We start from the raw sequence: 16,784 nt of genomic DNA on the forward strand, positions 1-16,784 counted from the left end.
CTCAGAATGGTGCCCCATTTTTCATATTTATACTGTATGCATGTGTGTATATATATATATATAATCCTTAATCTAGTGCGTAAATTTGATCTATACCAAATGGAATGGAACATCAAAGAAGAATTTAAAGATTGTCTTGTAGCAGTTGGTCCATATGGAGGAGCAATAGCGTGGCAGCGCATTCTGTGTTGAACTTGGCTGAGGATTATTTCCTAAGGACTCAGTGATCTGGATCTTTGGCAATGTGGTAGCGTGATAGTTACTGAATCCTGCTGTCCTGTTCCAGCTCAAAGATACCCAGATAAGCATATATCTTAATTTTTTAATGTAAGTGTACATCTGTATTTTACTCTGCAATAAATGTGTAACCATATGGTATTACACTATGAGAGTCTTCCCCCTTTTTTCCTCTATATAAATGTGGCTACCACTGAGGATATTTGAAGTGTCTGTTCATGCTCCTGTAAGTGTTGAGAATAACACTCCACCAACTTGAAGGGGAATCAAAGCTACTATACCTACAGATAAGCTTTAAAGTTCTTTTATCTGGTACGCATATTGGTATGGTGTTGGTGATCTTGGAAATATTTCCTCCTCTGTGTGTTTTTATCCTTACTGATTCACTTCTAATACCTGAGTGCCTATGCCCACTTGGTGATTTAAATTCTGGCTTGCGGTACACCTATCTGTATTGTTGAATACAGTATTATACTATGTGGCGCCCCCTCCTACTTATTTTGTTTTAGATTATTCCAGTCCACCAACTGGCTTTGTGGGAACTTTGGCAGCCCCCTGAACATAGGATATCCACTTCTTCCAAAGGACAATATTTGAATTGGAACTTGTTTATCTTCTCAGAGTTACGCGCTGTACTATCTATTGTATTTGTTTATATATATATATATATATCTTTGCATCTTCTGTGTTAATTTACTGCACAAATACACATTCATTTTGCAGCTTTCCCTCATGATGTTCCAACTGCTTCATCCTTTGGTGCTGTGAGACAGTAGGTTTCCCTTTATAAAAATAATCCACTTGGTGTTGATGAGTTGAAGATATGAATAGACTTTGATTTGGTTAGGACGGGCTGAGGTTTAAATGTGTTATTATCGCAAGATCATCTGTCACAATTGATTAGAATTTTCTGATTCAATAGTACAAGACAGCTTCCAACAAATCATATCACAACGTAGCATATCAATGTATTTTATTCTGCTAATCTATGGAACTACATTCATGAAGGGAAAGGATACCACAGCTATAAGTAAAGAATATCACATTTTAAAAAGAAAAAAAGTTGTGAAAAAAAATTAGTGTAAATTCTTAAGTTTCACTAATATAGTATAGAATATTAATCCTAGTTAACACAACAACAAGTGACTAGTATTAAATTGAAGTAATTACATACTGCATTAATGTTCTACTAAGTCGCAAATTTTAGACTTGTTATTGTAGTGTTATAGTAGGTACTGCATTTTACACATACACTTCACTGCTATGTTTTCATTATTTAGGCAGACAAAATATCACATAAAAAATGTCACCACTTTTCATGATACAAGCTCAGAATCTTGAGTATAAGAGGAGCTGATACCGGTGTCTGAATCTGTGTCATTTTGTACATCCATAATAGGCAATGCAATAGCAATATCACCTAAGTCTTTACTATTAGCAACACCCGAAATGATTTTGTATTGTTCTTGTGGTCCATAGCACAAAGATTGGGTTGCATTACTTGCACATACTGATTTTAGCTCTTCCATTAGGATTTTATATTCATTTTTCTGTCTAAGTCGTACTAAATTAATACACTGGACTTCTTTCTGTATTTTGTTAAAGAGAGAATGTAATTGTAATCCCACTTGAAGGCTCTCATCTACCTCTCGTCGAACACTTTCTAATGTATATGTTCCCATATTTTTGATCTGTTCTTCATCAACAAAACACATGTCTCTGTTTTGATCTGTGCGTATGGAAGCTATCTCCTCTTTAATTTCTTTAGACATCTTTTCAATAAGCAGGTGATGATTAATTAATTTTGTTTGAATATGTAGTAGTTTTACCAGACTATCCATGTCTGGCAAAGATTTCACTTGATTCAGTCTATAGTCATCAGCTATCATATAGCTGTTATGAGCAAAGTTTTTTCCATGGTTCTCTACTTTCTCCAACCTTTGAGATGATCCATATTCCTCTATCTTTCTATCCAGCTCTAACATTGTGTCAGTCTGCTGTTTAATAATATGATCTTGAGAAATTATTACTTGATTGAGTTTCTTTATACTGTTTTTTTCTTGATGACCCATGTCTTTTTTCATCTTTGCCAGTTTTCTGAATGTATTTCTTACTATTCTCTTCTGTTTATCTGATGTAAAACCCTTGACAAAAAATTCTGCACTATATCTGTGATAATTCCTGAGTTTGCCAGGACTTATGTCATTTTCTGCAGTCCTCCACATGGAAGAAGGCTGCAACGTAGTTGTCTCCACTAGATCAAAGCTCAAGCTAATTTGTTCTTTACCCCATGCCTTCCAAAGCTGTAATATTTTTGTGGACGGTGGCAAAATACGTTTAAAATGTTTCCATCGCTCCACAATGCAATATGCCTTGTGATCCAATAGCAAACCCTTGCTTCTTTTCACAGCTTGACGTTCTTCAAGAAGTGCTTTTATTACTTCTGCACTGGTTGTGTGCTTTGTCAGTCCACAGACAATTTTTTCTTCTTGGTCAACCCATACCACAATCTGACTGTCTTCATTCTCCATTCTTTCATTGAGTAATCTGAAGAAGTTAAGGTCAAAGGTTAAATGATGTTTCTACATTATGAGTTTAAATATAGGTAATTCTTCTATAGTTAATGCAATTGTATAAAATAATATTAATGTAGTGGTTGTTAATTAGATCATTAATGCAATTAAGTTTCATAAGAAAACTATTGTGTAAAATCAAATTTACTCTAACATTACTATTCCATATTTCGAGTGGCACACCTCAAACATTCCTAGCCAAGGCTACTTCTTTCAAAATGTAAATTGTTCTGTTTTCACCTTACTAAGCAAACACAAGACGTACAAGTGAATGTATGGATAAAACAAGATACACTTAATTTATGTTATAATCTTTATTTTAGAACTGCAGGTGAGAGAGTCATCTAACTTCTCTGCTTTGTATATTCTGTTCCAAAAGAACTGGTGACTTTGTGATATTATATTAAATGACCTAGATAACTGTAGTTGATCTGCATTAGATTCCGACTTGTAATTACAGTGTTGCACAACTACAGTCATTATTTTAATTGTATGTCAAGATTAGTGTTCCATTAATTTCTGTTTTGAAAATGTTGCAAGTGAGCATTGTGCATTATGAATGCCAAATGAGCCATGTAAAATGAAACACTTTCCTGCACATCTATACTGAACGATTTAAAAAAAATGGGGATTATTTACTACAGCATTTTTCTCCTTGCAAAAGGACTTAATTTTTCATGTACTCTGGGGTGACAGAGATTGGCATTTGTACTAGGCCATTTTTTTTGCGTTAAACGCGCATATAAATATATATATATAGGTCCTTATCTAGCTTTTTTCATATTGTTGATTTGCAACATGGACAGCTGAATTAGGGGCAGGCAGGGCCAGGCAAGCATAAGGTGCGTACCGTGTGAATGTAATTGCAACTTAATTAGACTTAGACGGAGGGTCTGGTACAACGATATTTGCTCATCATCATCAGCTCTAGTTAGTTGCTTCTGATCATCTGCTTGTTTGTTGAACTCTTCAGATTACAGTACTTAAAATATTAGCATCGCAGCTATATGTTATCAAATTAAGGCCGTCTATTTGCATTACTTAAGTGACATTTCCATTTGGACTACACCAGGAAAAAAGAATCTAATATAACTTTTAAAGGGGTAAACAATAGAGGAGGTGGAGTTTATACATAATTAAATTTTATAGTGAAAATCCTAGTATTTCTGTGTAGGCAGAATTTCCAAATATGCATATAAATTGGCTATAAGAAGTATTCACCCACTTTGGAAGTTTTTACATTTTATTCCTTTTATCACAGAGTTAAATTGATTTATTTGTGAGTTCTTAACACAAATCAACACAATCTCTAATAGAAAGTGTGCAGTGGCATATAGCAGGCATATAGAAGGCATATAGCAGTGGAAAAGGCCACCCAGTTAAGGTAAGTAATGGGGTGGAAGAGATTAATAGGAAATATTATGAGATGTGTCACTTCCTAAAAACTTTTGATGCCCCTTCAAAATTTTAAAAGTTTGTAGTTATGCCTTTGACAGTACTTAGCTATTACATACTTTGTACATAAGTTAATATACAGAAATGGGTCCTGCCACATTTGACCTTGTTGAGTAAGAAAGGTATTGTAAAAGTTAATATTTCACCTTGCTCCTTGGCTTTTGTTTTTCTTTCAAATGTTCCCTATAGTCACTACCTCCCACTTTCTTATGAAATGTGCAGTCAATTGAACACATTCATTTATGCAGATATTTTTAAAAGTCCAGCAGTTTTGGACTTTCTTATATATTCCTAACCAGTTTTTCTGACCAGGGTGGTAAATTGGAGCCATCATGGTCGGCAAAAAGGTCACTTTGGAGAAAGAGATAAGGGCAATAAACTTGAAGTTGTCATTATAGGTGGGTACTGAAAACAGTGGTTGCTGTCAAACTTAATTCTAAATTATCTAGTTCAAATAAAGTACACAATTAAGTAGTGCACACATACACTACTACTCATCACTGAGTTTTCAAAGTATGGATGAACAAGCATTTTAGACCTGGGGCCAGTACTGGATTAAGCCGGCTGCTTTATGGGCTAGAGCCCAGGGGCCTCTGGCAGCTGGGAGGGGGGGGGGGCTAGAAACTATTTTAATATTATGCATTGTTTATTTTTTTGTAGCGCCGAGTCGGGGGCGTGGTGTGGGTGGGGTGTTAGGAAGGCTGCTTGCCTGCTGCTAGTCACAGCCTGTCACTGTGGTGCGCAGTAATCTCCTTAGTAAGGAGAACTCATGAGAGTGAGACTATGACTCATAGACTCACTCTCACAAGATTTCCTCACTAAGGAGCTCACTGGGCACCGCGGCCGCATTAAAGTGAAAGAAGAACACCGGCACTACAGTGAACGTATCTGGAGCACAAGAAATTAGGAGGAAAGTGCTCAAGAGTGGGGATATAGGAGGAGCGGGGCCCATTTATTATGAGTCACAGTATTATTAATGTTGTAGCGTTTCTTGTTAATTGATTCTTCCTTGATGGTTAAATTCCTCTTATCTTCTCATCATGGACCAGGATAGAGAAATCAGAACAAGTCAGAAACAGGCTAAACTAGGCCTTGTCAAATGTCTCCAAAAGCTGGGAGCAAGGGCCAAGATTTAGTAGCCAGCAATTTTGTAAGGAAAACAAATTGTGGCACGCAAAGTATGATGTACAAAATTGTTAGAAGTGTGTTTGCCCAAGATGTCCAAACAGCGCCACAATTTCCCAGAGAGTAGCAGCAGTGCCTGACAGATGTATCCATTATGTTTCTGTAGCACACTGAACAATGATCATGTGCGTAGCATGTAACACCCAGCAACTCAGCCCCCCTCTGGTACCTAGCATGTGCCTCCTGCGGTCAACTCATAAAAGCAATACTACAAGCACCAATATGCTTGGGCAGCCATATGTACTTGTAGTTCTACAAGCGTCAGCATATCTGAGTAGATAATGTCTGCCAGGGTTTGCTGCGGCCACAAGTGTCACATACTAAACTACTATTTTTATATTATTTTTCACATTTCACAACACCCAGGAATGTGTTGTTAAAATGGAGCAAATTGCTTAAGTTTCAATATAATTAATCTGTACTAAATTAAAAAAAGGAGTAAAGTAGTTTCTTAGTCATTTTACTTGGTTTACACAGTGTCTAGATATTCATTAAATTTGATTATATTATATTTAAATATTATAAGAAATATGTGGTCATTTAACAAACAAAAGTGCAATTGCAATGACATTGGCTTTGCACTATTATATTTTAAAACAAACCACTGAAGCTACACTTTATCTATTACTATCACACACCATGAGATTTTGTTTAGGTACAATACACGTGACGCAGAAGCCAGCTGCTCCCATTCAGTATTATTTTCTACTTTATGTCATAAAGCAGAGAATAAGTCAGATCGGGAGCATAGCAATGGGGGCTGCAAGTAAAGGGTTGTCAGGCCGATAAGGCAAGGTGGAGCTGTGATGAGGCGAATCGCATCATCATGCCCCCATACTTGCCAATTTGAAGGGCGGTCCTGAAACTAGGTGTAAAGTATTTGCTGTACATATGCTTGCTAAGGACAGTCAGGGCCAGATTAACCCGTGGTCTAACTGGGCTATAGCCCAGGGGCCTCGGGCATCCAGGGGGCCCTTCAAAGTCCGCAGCAGCATTATTGATCAGTCCAGGGGCAGGGGCGCCCCCAGCCTGATCAATGCTGCTGAGGACTTTCACTGCAGTCCTGGCTCTCAGTAATTTGCTTACTGAGGAGTGAACTCTCGCGAGATCTCCTCAGTAAGGAGCTTACAGCGCGCCGCAGAAGAGGGACTGCATTGACAGGTAAGCGCTTGGGGGGCCTCACGGGGGACGGGGGGCGGCTCACATTGGGGGCCTCACAGGGGAATGGAGGCCCCCTTAGCCCAGGGGCCTCCATTCCCTTAATCCAGCACTGAGGACAGTGTTGCTTTTTTTTCTGTGCTTGGATATTATTATTTGTATAGGACTAAAATAACAAACTGACAGTAGGGTAAGGGGCATGTAAGTATAGCCAAAAGTATAGTAAGGGAATGTGCACATACATGCAACTGAGTCTGCTACAGGGCTGGTACAAAATCCCCATACATTGTGAATAAATTTAAATTTGTTTTTAACTTCATTTTGCCATTTTGAAAATACTGATTAGGTATGTTAAAATGAACAAAAGTGAAATGACTTATGCTCAATCCGATATTACTGGGGAACCAGATTAGGCATAAATGGCTTGACAAATGGGGGCCTCACAGTACCCCTAGCCCAGGGGCCTACAGTGTCTTAATCTGGCCCTGCCTGCTGCTCTGATGAAAGAACCTCTTTGAGGTGCTTTAATCTCCTAAGGAAGTTCTAACCTATATGCTTAGCACAGATTTATCGGAAACAGTTTTTTCCTATTGAGGTGCAAAGAAACACAAAGTTTATTAATAAATGAATGAGAGGAATGTGAAGGGAGTTATCTGCTACCTGTGTGAAATGTCTCCTCTATTAGCACTAAAATTCCAGAGACAAAATATAAATTATTATTAATGTGAAGGGGATGCCCATAAGCATTGCAAAAACACAACTTTGTAAAAGAAATCTTGCCTAGCAAAATACCCCAGAACCCATAGATTGTGCTCTTTCATGACACTTTATTAATTGTCAGACAATATAAATAGTCACTTATACTATTAAAGCCAAGGGTCAGATAACAACACAACATTAAAATATAATGCAAACTGAGAAACCCACTCACCCCAGGAGAGATCTTTACCAGAAGTTCTGTTGCATAAAGGCCTCCTGGCTAGATTTCATGATCATTGTAACAAATCAGACTTTACGAGTCTACTCTTGCTGTGTCTGACTTTCCTTAGTCACAGACTGTACAAATACCCCTCACATATAATGTTGAGTTACTTAATAGCTGTTTAAACTTAACTTTGACTTTGACTGAGTTTACTTGCATTCCCACCCAGATATCGCCCCACCTCACCCATTTCCTTCCTCTCGCTCAGGGGCCTTATAATATATTATTCTCTCTCCTGTTTCTGACCACATTGCACTACTAAAAATAGTATTGTATTAAAACTTGTTTTTATTACATTATTCAGTGTGTACAAATAGGGTAATGCTGCTTCTGCACTGAGTACTAATATATATTCCTAATTTATATGGTATAATACGCTTTTGTCCAGCGTACATATAAACACTGATATGCTTGGCATACCTGGCGCAAGAAGCACTGTTTTTTTAGTTGTTTGCATCGCAAGATATGTCTGACACTACATATGGATACTAGTTTCGTGTGTGTGTCTTTTCCTACATGCCTCAAAGGCGCAAATGAGCCCTAAAGGAAAATACTGCTTGTCCTTGCATGTAGCACACAAATACTTAACATTTTTACACTAGGACATGCCCACCTTCGAATTCTAAATCTATCCAAACTTTTAAAATTGTCCTACCCCTCGGATTTGCCAAGGTACTCAATTGTATCTTCTGACTGTATTTACTCGTAACATTAAAGAGATCCTTAGTATATATGGTAAAAACAATATATATATATATATATATTTTAGGAAAACACAAATGTTACAATTTTACTTGTTGTTTTCAAATCTTTTTCTCTGAGATATTTATATTGTAATTATGCTCCAATAAAAAAGTACAGCAAAACCAAAGGATAAGTGCTCATTTAAAGCTGGCAATTACAGACATGTTTTGGGCGTGAGTCTGCTGAGTCAACTTAAATAAGCTAAAGAAACTGCAAACAAATCATTTTAACTATTGTTAACAGTTAAACGGTGCCTTTGTGTCATGGGTTCATTTAGTTAATGTGTCAAGAAAGTCGATGTCATGAAGCTTTTACGTACTTTAACAGTAATACATATATATATATATATATATATATATATATATACATATTTCTGAAAATCTCTAGTAAAATTCACAATGGTGGCTGTTATAAATCTTATTGCCACCTGATAATCTGGTATCACATTTAGTAGTGGGAGCCCAACTGTGTGTGGGGACATTGTTAACTAGGCCCCCTATTTTAAATCTCCCTATCATTCAGAGGCTTCATTTTAACAGCACTTTTTATCATACTTGCCAACTCTCCTGGAATGTCTGGGAGACTCCCGAAATTCGGGTCAGTCTCACGGATTCTCGGGAGAGCAGGCAAGTCTCCCGTATCCCGCAACTGCCTAGCCTAAATAACGCGATTCGCGGTGAATCGCGTCATTTTGGCCCCACTCCCGTGACAAAACAGCATTTCCATCGCAGAGGCGGGGCCAAAATGATGCATATGGCCACGCCCCACCCTCTAGTGACGCCCCTCTCCCGGACTACAGTTGCCGAAAGTAGGCAAGTATGCTTTTTATAATACTCAATACTTTTCATGTAGATATGGTTACAAAACTCACACTATTATTTTTCAATGGCATTTGGCTTGCTTTAGCTTTTGGGAGCAAGTGTTTAAAGAAAATGATCAGGTAACACATAATTATATTTATAGCCTGACTTTCAGTCTTTCAGTGCTGGAGGTATGAATTTGTATGCTCACTGTAGGCATGTAATTAAGGTGGATTTCTTATTGCCTAGAAATACCCCCACATGCTTAAATCACATGAGGTTTCAGGTGCAAAACTATCAAATGCCTAGCATTTATCTCTTTGCTTCTACTCCTGCTCGTATGTATATGACAACCATGTCCAAGAGCAGCCATCTTGTCGCAGACAGGAACTATTACCACGGCAGCCCACTGATCTCTGTAGACCAATCAGAGGAGATGCAGTGTGTGTATACAATGCCTTGCAATCAATGCCTTGCAATCATAGGGGACACAGAGAACAAATAGTTTGAGGCATTGCGGAGCTTAATGGGTGCTGAGCAGGACAAGTCTACTACAAAGTGAATGGACAGCAGTAAGCTGGGGTTATGTTGCTGTGTGAAGGAGTGGGGAGAGGAATTACTCTTGCTTTTCTCAAGCTAAGTGACTTGTTTTGCTTTATTGGGACAGATATGCTACCATAAGTGAGTGCAGGGCTGGACTGGGACTAACAATCAGCATTGGCATTTAAAGGCCCACCTCAGTTCCAGCAGGAAAGAAACTATGTGCCACTGTGCAGTAGAAAAGGGCGTGGCCACATTGTGTTGCATGTGTGGCCAACATGGGGCATTGATACATACATTATGATAAAACATTACATTTATCACGCCCTCCCAGCCACATCACGCCATCCCCCAGGCACATTATGACACCCCCAGCCCACTGTATTTATCTATGCTTCTGGTGCTGCTGACATTTATCAGGGTGGGAACTTCCTGTAGAGTGAGCAGGGAAGCTCTTTGGCTTACGGGATTACCAAATCTTGTGTTACTTAGAGCTCCTCGGCTTGCTCTGCAGTCTGTGTCCAGTCCAGGAACCTGGAGCAGCTATCAGTTCCCTTCCCCTAACCAGAGGTGGCTTAAGGCTCAGGGGGCCCAGGGTATTTAAGACAGCAGGGCCCCTATTATGTAACATGGTTATCATTTTAGACAAATCAGTCCAGGTCAGAATACACAGGAATCAGCCACGATATGAATAGGAATGCTGGAGTAAAATACTCTGGCACAGGCATGTGCTCAGAGCAGGAGTAGGGCAGGTCACCGGTCAGAACACATGACCACAAATTCAGAACTGCTCTTAAATGACCATACACCTTCTGCAGCACAGAGTAGGATTGTGGCACAGGACCCTTTTTGTTATTATCTACCCTAACGTTTTTTCACCCCACCCCCTTCTCCTGTTGCCATGCCGATTTCCCACCTTTCACTACATTTGTTTGCCCGTTGCTCTGACCATATTTCTCCCTTGGCCGGTGATTCCCACCTCCCCTCTAGCACTGCTAGCAGTGCAATTCTCTTCAGCGTGGTGATTGCCAAGATGGACCATTTTGTTCTCCGTGCGGCAGTCAATACTGCTCAGCTCTTAGGATGGGGAGCGAGTCCTAGTGAGCGGTGGATAGGGGTTGCTCACCCTTTTTCACCGCTCTCTTGCAAGGGACAAACGTGACACAGGTGGCATTCGCGCCTGTGCCACTCAGGTCACACCAGCAGAGACTGCACTCACAAGGCTGTTGTAGCCCCCCTAGTCCTATAAAACAAACAAACATGAATGAATAAATGAATGAACAATTGTATGTATGTACAAATGCATAAATGATCAATTGCATGAATGAATAAAATAATTATTAAATATGCTTAAGTAAATGATTGAATAAATAAATGATTAAATAAAAAAGCAAAAACAAAAAACATTACTTACATTACTGTATATTCTATTAAAGCACCAGCCCCATGAGGGTATTCGCAACCTGGCATATGCCCCCACGAATAGCCCCTTCATTCTTTATCCCAGAGATGGGGGCAGTTTCCATCCCTCAAGGGACCGCCTTGGGGTTTGGCACCCCTCAAACCCATTCTTACCCTCTATATCCAGCTACCCCTGGGCACCCAAGGGCATACAGTCAAACACCTTCCCAGCCCCATTTTCAGCTGTTCATCAGCAAATCCCCCCACCCACCGTCAGTGCCCCCTTCTCCCTACCATTTCCCCACGCCGCACCTCCTCTGCCTTCCCTCTCTGTCTTGCCTTACACTGGCTCCCCTTCTCCTACAGAATCCTTTTCAAACTCCTTACCACCACTTACAAGGCTCTCTCCCAGTCCACTGCCCCTTACATCTCTAACCTTCTCTCCATTCACACTCCCGCCCGCTCCCTGCGCTCGGCCAATGATCGCTGCCTCTCCTCCACTCTGATCACCTCTTCCCACTCTAGAATCCAAGACTTCTCCCACGCTGCCCCCCTTCACTGGAACAACCTCCCTTGCTCCATCCGTCTCTCACCCAATCTGTGCTCCTTCAAACGGGCACTTAAAAAACTCACCTGTTCCTTAAGGCCTACCAACCATCCACTTAACCTCTCATCTCTTCTACTCATTCTCCCCTGGCCCCTCTTTTCTCTCGCCTTTGCTTCACTGGCTCCCTTTTGTGCCTGATTTTGTTTACCCTCCCTTAGGATGTAAGCTCATATGAGCAGCGCCCCTCTTCCCTCCTGTCTCCATACCTGTTCTTCTGCTCCGTCTCTAATGTATTCGCCTGCCCGGAGTTTCTGAGGTATTGGTACTTTGTGTTTATTGTTCTGTACTGTTTTACCCTGTATAGTCTACTGTTTGTACCATGTACGGCGCTGCGGAAAACCTTGTGGCGCCTAACAAATAAACAATAATAATAACGATAATAATAATGTTTTATTCTTAGAATAAAGCATTTTTTCAATGGCCGATATTGTGTAGCAATTATTTATTTTTAAAAAATATTTATATATATTTATTACTATTTACATTTTTATTATTATATTATTTTAATTAGCGGAATTGAAGAGCCAAGTCTGAGTATCGCTCAGCTGCCTCGGTGAGGTTTAAATAATTATGACAACAGGCAGCGCAATAAGCGGCAAGAGAAAATTAGCACTATCATCACATAATAATAAATAGTTTGAAAAACAGGTAGAGATTAAAAAGGATCATTCAGTCTTAAAGTTCTGGCCATAAATAAGTGCTGTCTAGTCTTTTATATAAGTGCACAACATTAAAACAATGCAAGATATACATTTTGCTCATAGTATTATCTTAGAATTTATGCTAGAATGTAGTACCTATTTTATTTAAGTGTATATTTATTTAGGTTCATTTGATTAAAACAAATCTGTGGAAGCATAAAATGATATTCACTCATTGAGAGATTTTTAATACCATTAGACACGTAGCCTTTTCATTAAATCAATTTACTTGCCAGGAAAATATACCATTCGATCTGTGGAAGAAAAGAAACTGAATAAAATTTGCTTAAGGCTGAAACAAATTCTTTAAACTGCATTGCTATTTCTCATATAATAGAAGCTATGAATAAATCATTTTATGTATTTTAACTTTGGAGAAAAGTCTGCACTGAAGTTCAAGTTTATTTACTTTGTTCATTTATTATTGTACTTCCTCATATTTTCATGATGCCTATTCCTTTGTTGCTATGATCTCTATGCATTAAGCTTGACTAGTATAAAAGGCTTATCATTTTCAGACTAGTTATTATTTTAGTAGTGTTATATATTAAATATGCATCACAATTTGGTCATGTTTTTTCCTCAGACTCTATGCTATGGAAAATTAATCACATATTTTTTTCCCCAAATGTCATTTGTTCAGAGGGTTTTCTCAGTTAAAGAAATTGAAATTCCCAGGTTAACTGTAACATTTCAAATAAAAATAGATTTCACGGGACTGATGCATGATCTGCCAACTCTCCCCAATCTTCGTTTTTTTAGTTGGATTTGGAGACTATCTGGTCCCCCAATACCCTATAGTATTCTCTGGGTCATGGGTTAGAGGGGAGCCAATTGGTGCTATATTACATCATCTCATATGTTTATGTCTGTAAGTACTATTTTGGGGCATATAAAACCATATAAACATAGCAGCTATGCAGGTATATTGTCAATGTAAACATATTAAAAATATGGATATTTTGGCTTTATGCAAAATTATGACACCGTATATACTACTTTACAGAGAAGCCTTAGTTATCTCCAGTGCGCTACATATCATTTTGCATGTTCATTTAAACATTTTGAGGCATGCACCAGCAAATTTTACCTTTTATGCTGTGTTTACTTATTCCTGACATTCTGATTCTAAAATGCTGTATTTGGCATGTTTGCTGATGCCGTTGAAAGTTATTTTGATCTGAAACATAGGCATATATTTTTTATCTAGGATTAATTTTCTGTCCAGGAGAATCCCAAATTTTTGGGAGTTGTCCCGGACTGCCGGGAGAGCAGGACAACATCCCGGGTCCAGCTAAACCTCGTTTATGAAGTGGGTGGGGGCGAGGCTAATTGCGTCATCCTGGCCCGTCCCCACCCACCGATAGGCTGAAATGGGCAAATATTGACAGGGGGTGTGGCCTAATGGCACAATTCACGTGGTCACGCCCCCAAGATGGAGCCCCCTCACAGACAGCTGGCTGCAAAAGTTGATAAGTATGTATAACAACCCATATCCAGACTTTCCTCTTATTTTGTTTTAGTTGTAATATTTTTTTTGTTAGGAGCTAAGCAAGAAAAACAAGAAAAAGAGAATCAAAATGACATTTACATCTCTTACAATAGTCCTATTCTACACCACTAAGTACCCTATTTTTCAATAGATCCCTTTCCTATGGAAATAATAAATAATTTTTAAATACTTTTTTAAAATCTCTTCGCATTACAGTTTATTAAATATTGCTGGGGAAGCTGAGTATTATTCAGCTGCCCTGGCAATACTTGGACAGCATAGTAAGGGAAAAATAATTGCTTTGCTGGGCCAGCCTCTGTATATATGCGCATGCTTGAACTTACTAGCTGACTTATACATGCGCTGTGGAACAGAAAACCCAGGTTTGCCAAATTTTACAGAGGTACAAAGTTTTCATGATACAATCTGTGCGTTCCACTTTTTTGCTTTGCCCTGCTGTGGAATATCTGTGGAATTCCACATAGTACATTTTTCATTCCGCAGTTTGCTGAAATGTTTAGTGTATAAATAAAGTGAGGACAACAACAGTGTCAATTCATTGTGCTCTGTGGTGTATTGTGATAGAAGTCCTGGCAAAGCAGAAATGATAGGGGAATATGAGTCAGGACAAAAGTGTTGGATAGGAACACTTAGGGCTAAATTCAGCCAGAGATACATACAAAATTCCATTCCCAAATGTGAAAGAGGCGATAATTCCAAGCTCTACAAAATTTAAGTGTGTTAATTCATTTAAAAAAAAATAAGTATATGTAACCACTGTGTGTGGTATGGATATTCATAGATGTGCACCTCCTTTTCTAGCCCTGGCTTGCTCTTGGGCATGGAAGGAAATGACCAAACATTTAGGTTTTAAATCAAAGTGCAAATAAACTCAGACTTCTCACAAGCACAGACCTTAAACTAGCAAAACGAATATGTTTGCAAATATATTTCCACATACACCTACTGCACAAAGCTTAAACATGTCTCGGGATGTTGTTAAGACAACTCACATTTTAAATTAGTAGTTGCATACCACTTAAGTTACATTTTCTAATTCCTCCTGCTCAAGCCTTTCAGTGCTAACAATAGCACAGTACATTACATATCAGGTCCTGGGTATTGTGGTTCCACACATCTACTTGCAGATTGGATTGCACATCAGCCTTTCCCTGCCCTCTACAGACATGCTTTTACTCCATTTACACTGTTACTCCATTGCTGACCATTAAACATTTTCCACATCTGGGGACAGACTCTGCCATACCCACTGTGTACTCTAAGGATCACAGTTACCTCTCCCTCCATTGGTTGGTAGCTATGACATTCTCACTTATGTTCTCTTGCAACCTCTTCACCCACTCCTTGGATTATAACATCCTCTCTGGTGTCCTCTGTGCCCCACTGGGTCACATCCACCACTACTGGCTGTTTAGCAATCCCTTCTCCACGAGGTCTCATTCCATGTACAAGATAAACCTGTTTCCCAGTTTGGTGCAAGAAAAGGTTTTTTACAATAACAGTCTCAGTTAATATGCCAATCAATTGCAGACAGTACACTTTACTCAGTCAAATGTTCTGATCAGTGGATGAAATCAGGATATGTTCACATTTAATGGGGCATGTAACTAAAATGTAAAGTAGTCAGTGGTTTGATCAGACTTTTGCACCTTTTTGCTCAGTGTACTGGGAAACCATGGTTCAAAAAGCAAAGTATCACACTTTGTGATATAACCAGAAAGTGAGCTAATTGTAAAACTGTTCACAATATTGCAAAAATGAGAAATGTTATTTTGCAGTGATCTCCTCCCTTATACATTACCCCAATACGTTTTGTGGTTACATCACTTCCAATTTGTTGTTATACTTATAGAGATATTTAGAATAGTGAAGACACATAAAATTGTCATATAAAGTACTTCTAATTATTGTACAATGTCAATTACTTTAGTCTTGCACTCTATAATATAATTTCTTTGTTACTATAATTTATATTTTTATTTCAATCATACATTCTAAGAGATCAGCATATATCTTGCATAAGCATGAACAAGAAAATGCATTGAAATAGCTAATTTTGGAGCAATTCTAACACCTTATATGAAATGTGATGAGGTGATATGTCATGTTTTTTACCATTCAGTACAATAGCCAGGATACTAGGTTGCCATTCTCGGAAGGAGAAATAAAAAATAAACTACTGCTTAGTTCTATACTGTTACAGAGGAAGAGAGAATCGATTAGTAGTTTCCAGTCATTAAAATTGAAGTTTACCTAGTTTTATGCTTTGTCTTCAAAAGCTTTTCCCAATAGGATCCGTAATGATGGCTGCAAAAGCAGAACTCAATGTAATTACTTGCTTAGTGAAGTTTAGCTTCTGAATGCTTCTGCTGCACAGTTATCCAAGAAGAAAAGAAGGAAGTTGAGCAACTTAAACTGCTTTTGAACTAGTGTTCCTGTCACACCTTTGGAGAGCTGCCCAGCTTCAGAGTACAGCCTTCATTAGCCTGTGAATCCAAGTGGCAATCAAACTTGCTCTGTTCTGTTCTTATCTGAAATGTATAAGTTCTAGGAGTCATGATGGATTCAGTATTTTATTAGCACTACTTTGATAGAGAGGTGGGAGAGAAAGCTTCTTGCAAAAGTCGAGTTCAAAATTGATAGTATATATTAGAGATGTTCACTGACCCCCATGTTCTGGCTTTGGTTTTGTATCTGGAATAACTTTGTGCTTTGGTTTTGGTTTTGGGAAAGCCGCCCTTGCGTGTTTTGGTTTTGGATCCCGATTTTTTTTTTGCTAAAGTCACATATATTTGTTTTTTTTCCCCTACATTATTATTAACCTCAATACACTAAATTCAAGTCATTTGCAGTAAATTTTGACCACCTCACAGGTCACAATATTATTT

The 16,784-nt window shown here is 38.6% G+C and overlaps 1 protein-coding gene across 1 annotated transcript; it reads right to left on the reverse strand.

The window, feature by feature from the left end:
* Positions 1–983: 983 nt before the first annotated feature.
* Positions 984–16,266, reverse strand: RASSF9 (Ras association domain family member 9). The gene is made up of 2 exons (XM_075205320.1): positions 16,150–16,266; positions 984–2,784 (listed from the first exon to the last, which is right to left on the reverse strand). Exon 2 carries the CDS (start codon positions 2,766–2,768, stop codon positions 1,554–1,556), a length of 1,215 nt encoding a protein of 404 aa, XP_075061421.1. The 5' UTR covers positions 2,769–2,784; positions 16,150–16,266; the 3' UTR covers positions 984–1,553.
* Positions 16,267–16,784: the final 518 nt, after the last annotated feature.

Source organism: Mixophyes fleayi, chromosome 4, assembly GCF_038048845.1.
Source record: "Mixophyes fleayi isolate aMixFle1 chromosome 4, aMixFle1.hap1, whole genome shotgun sequence".
NCBI lineage: Eukaryota > Metazoa > Chordata > Amphibia > Anura > Limnodynastidae > Mixophyes > Mixophyes fleayi.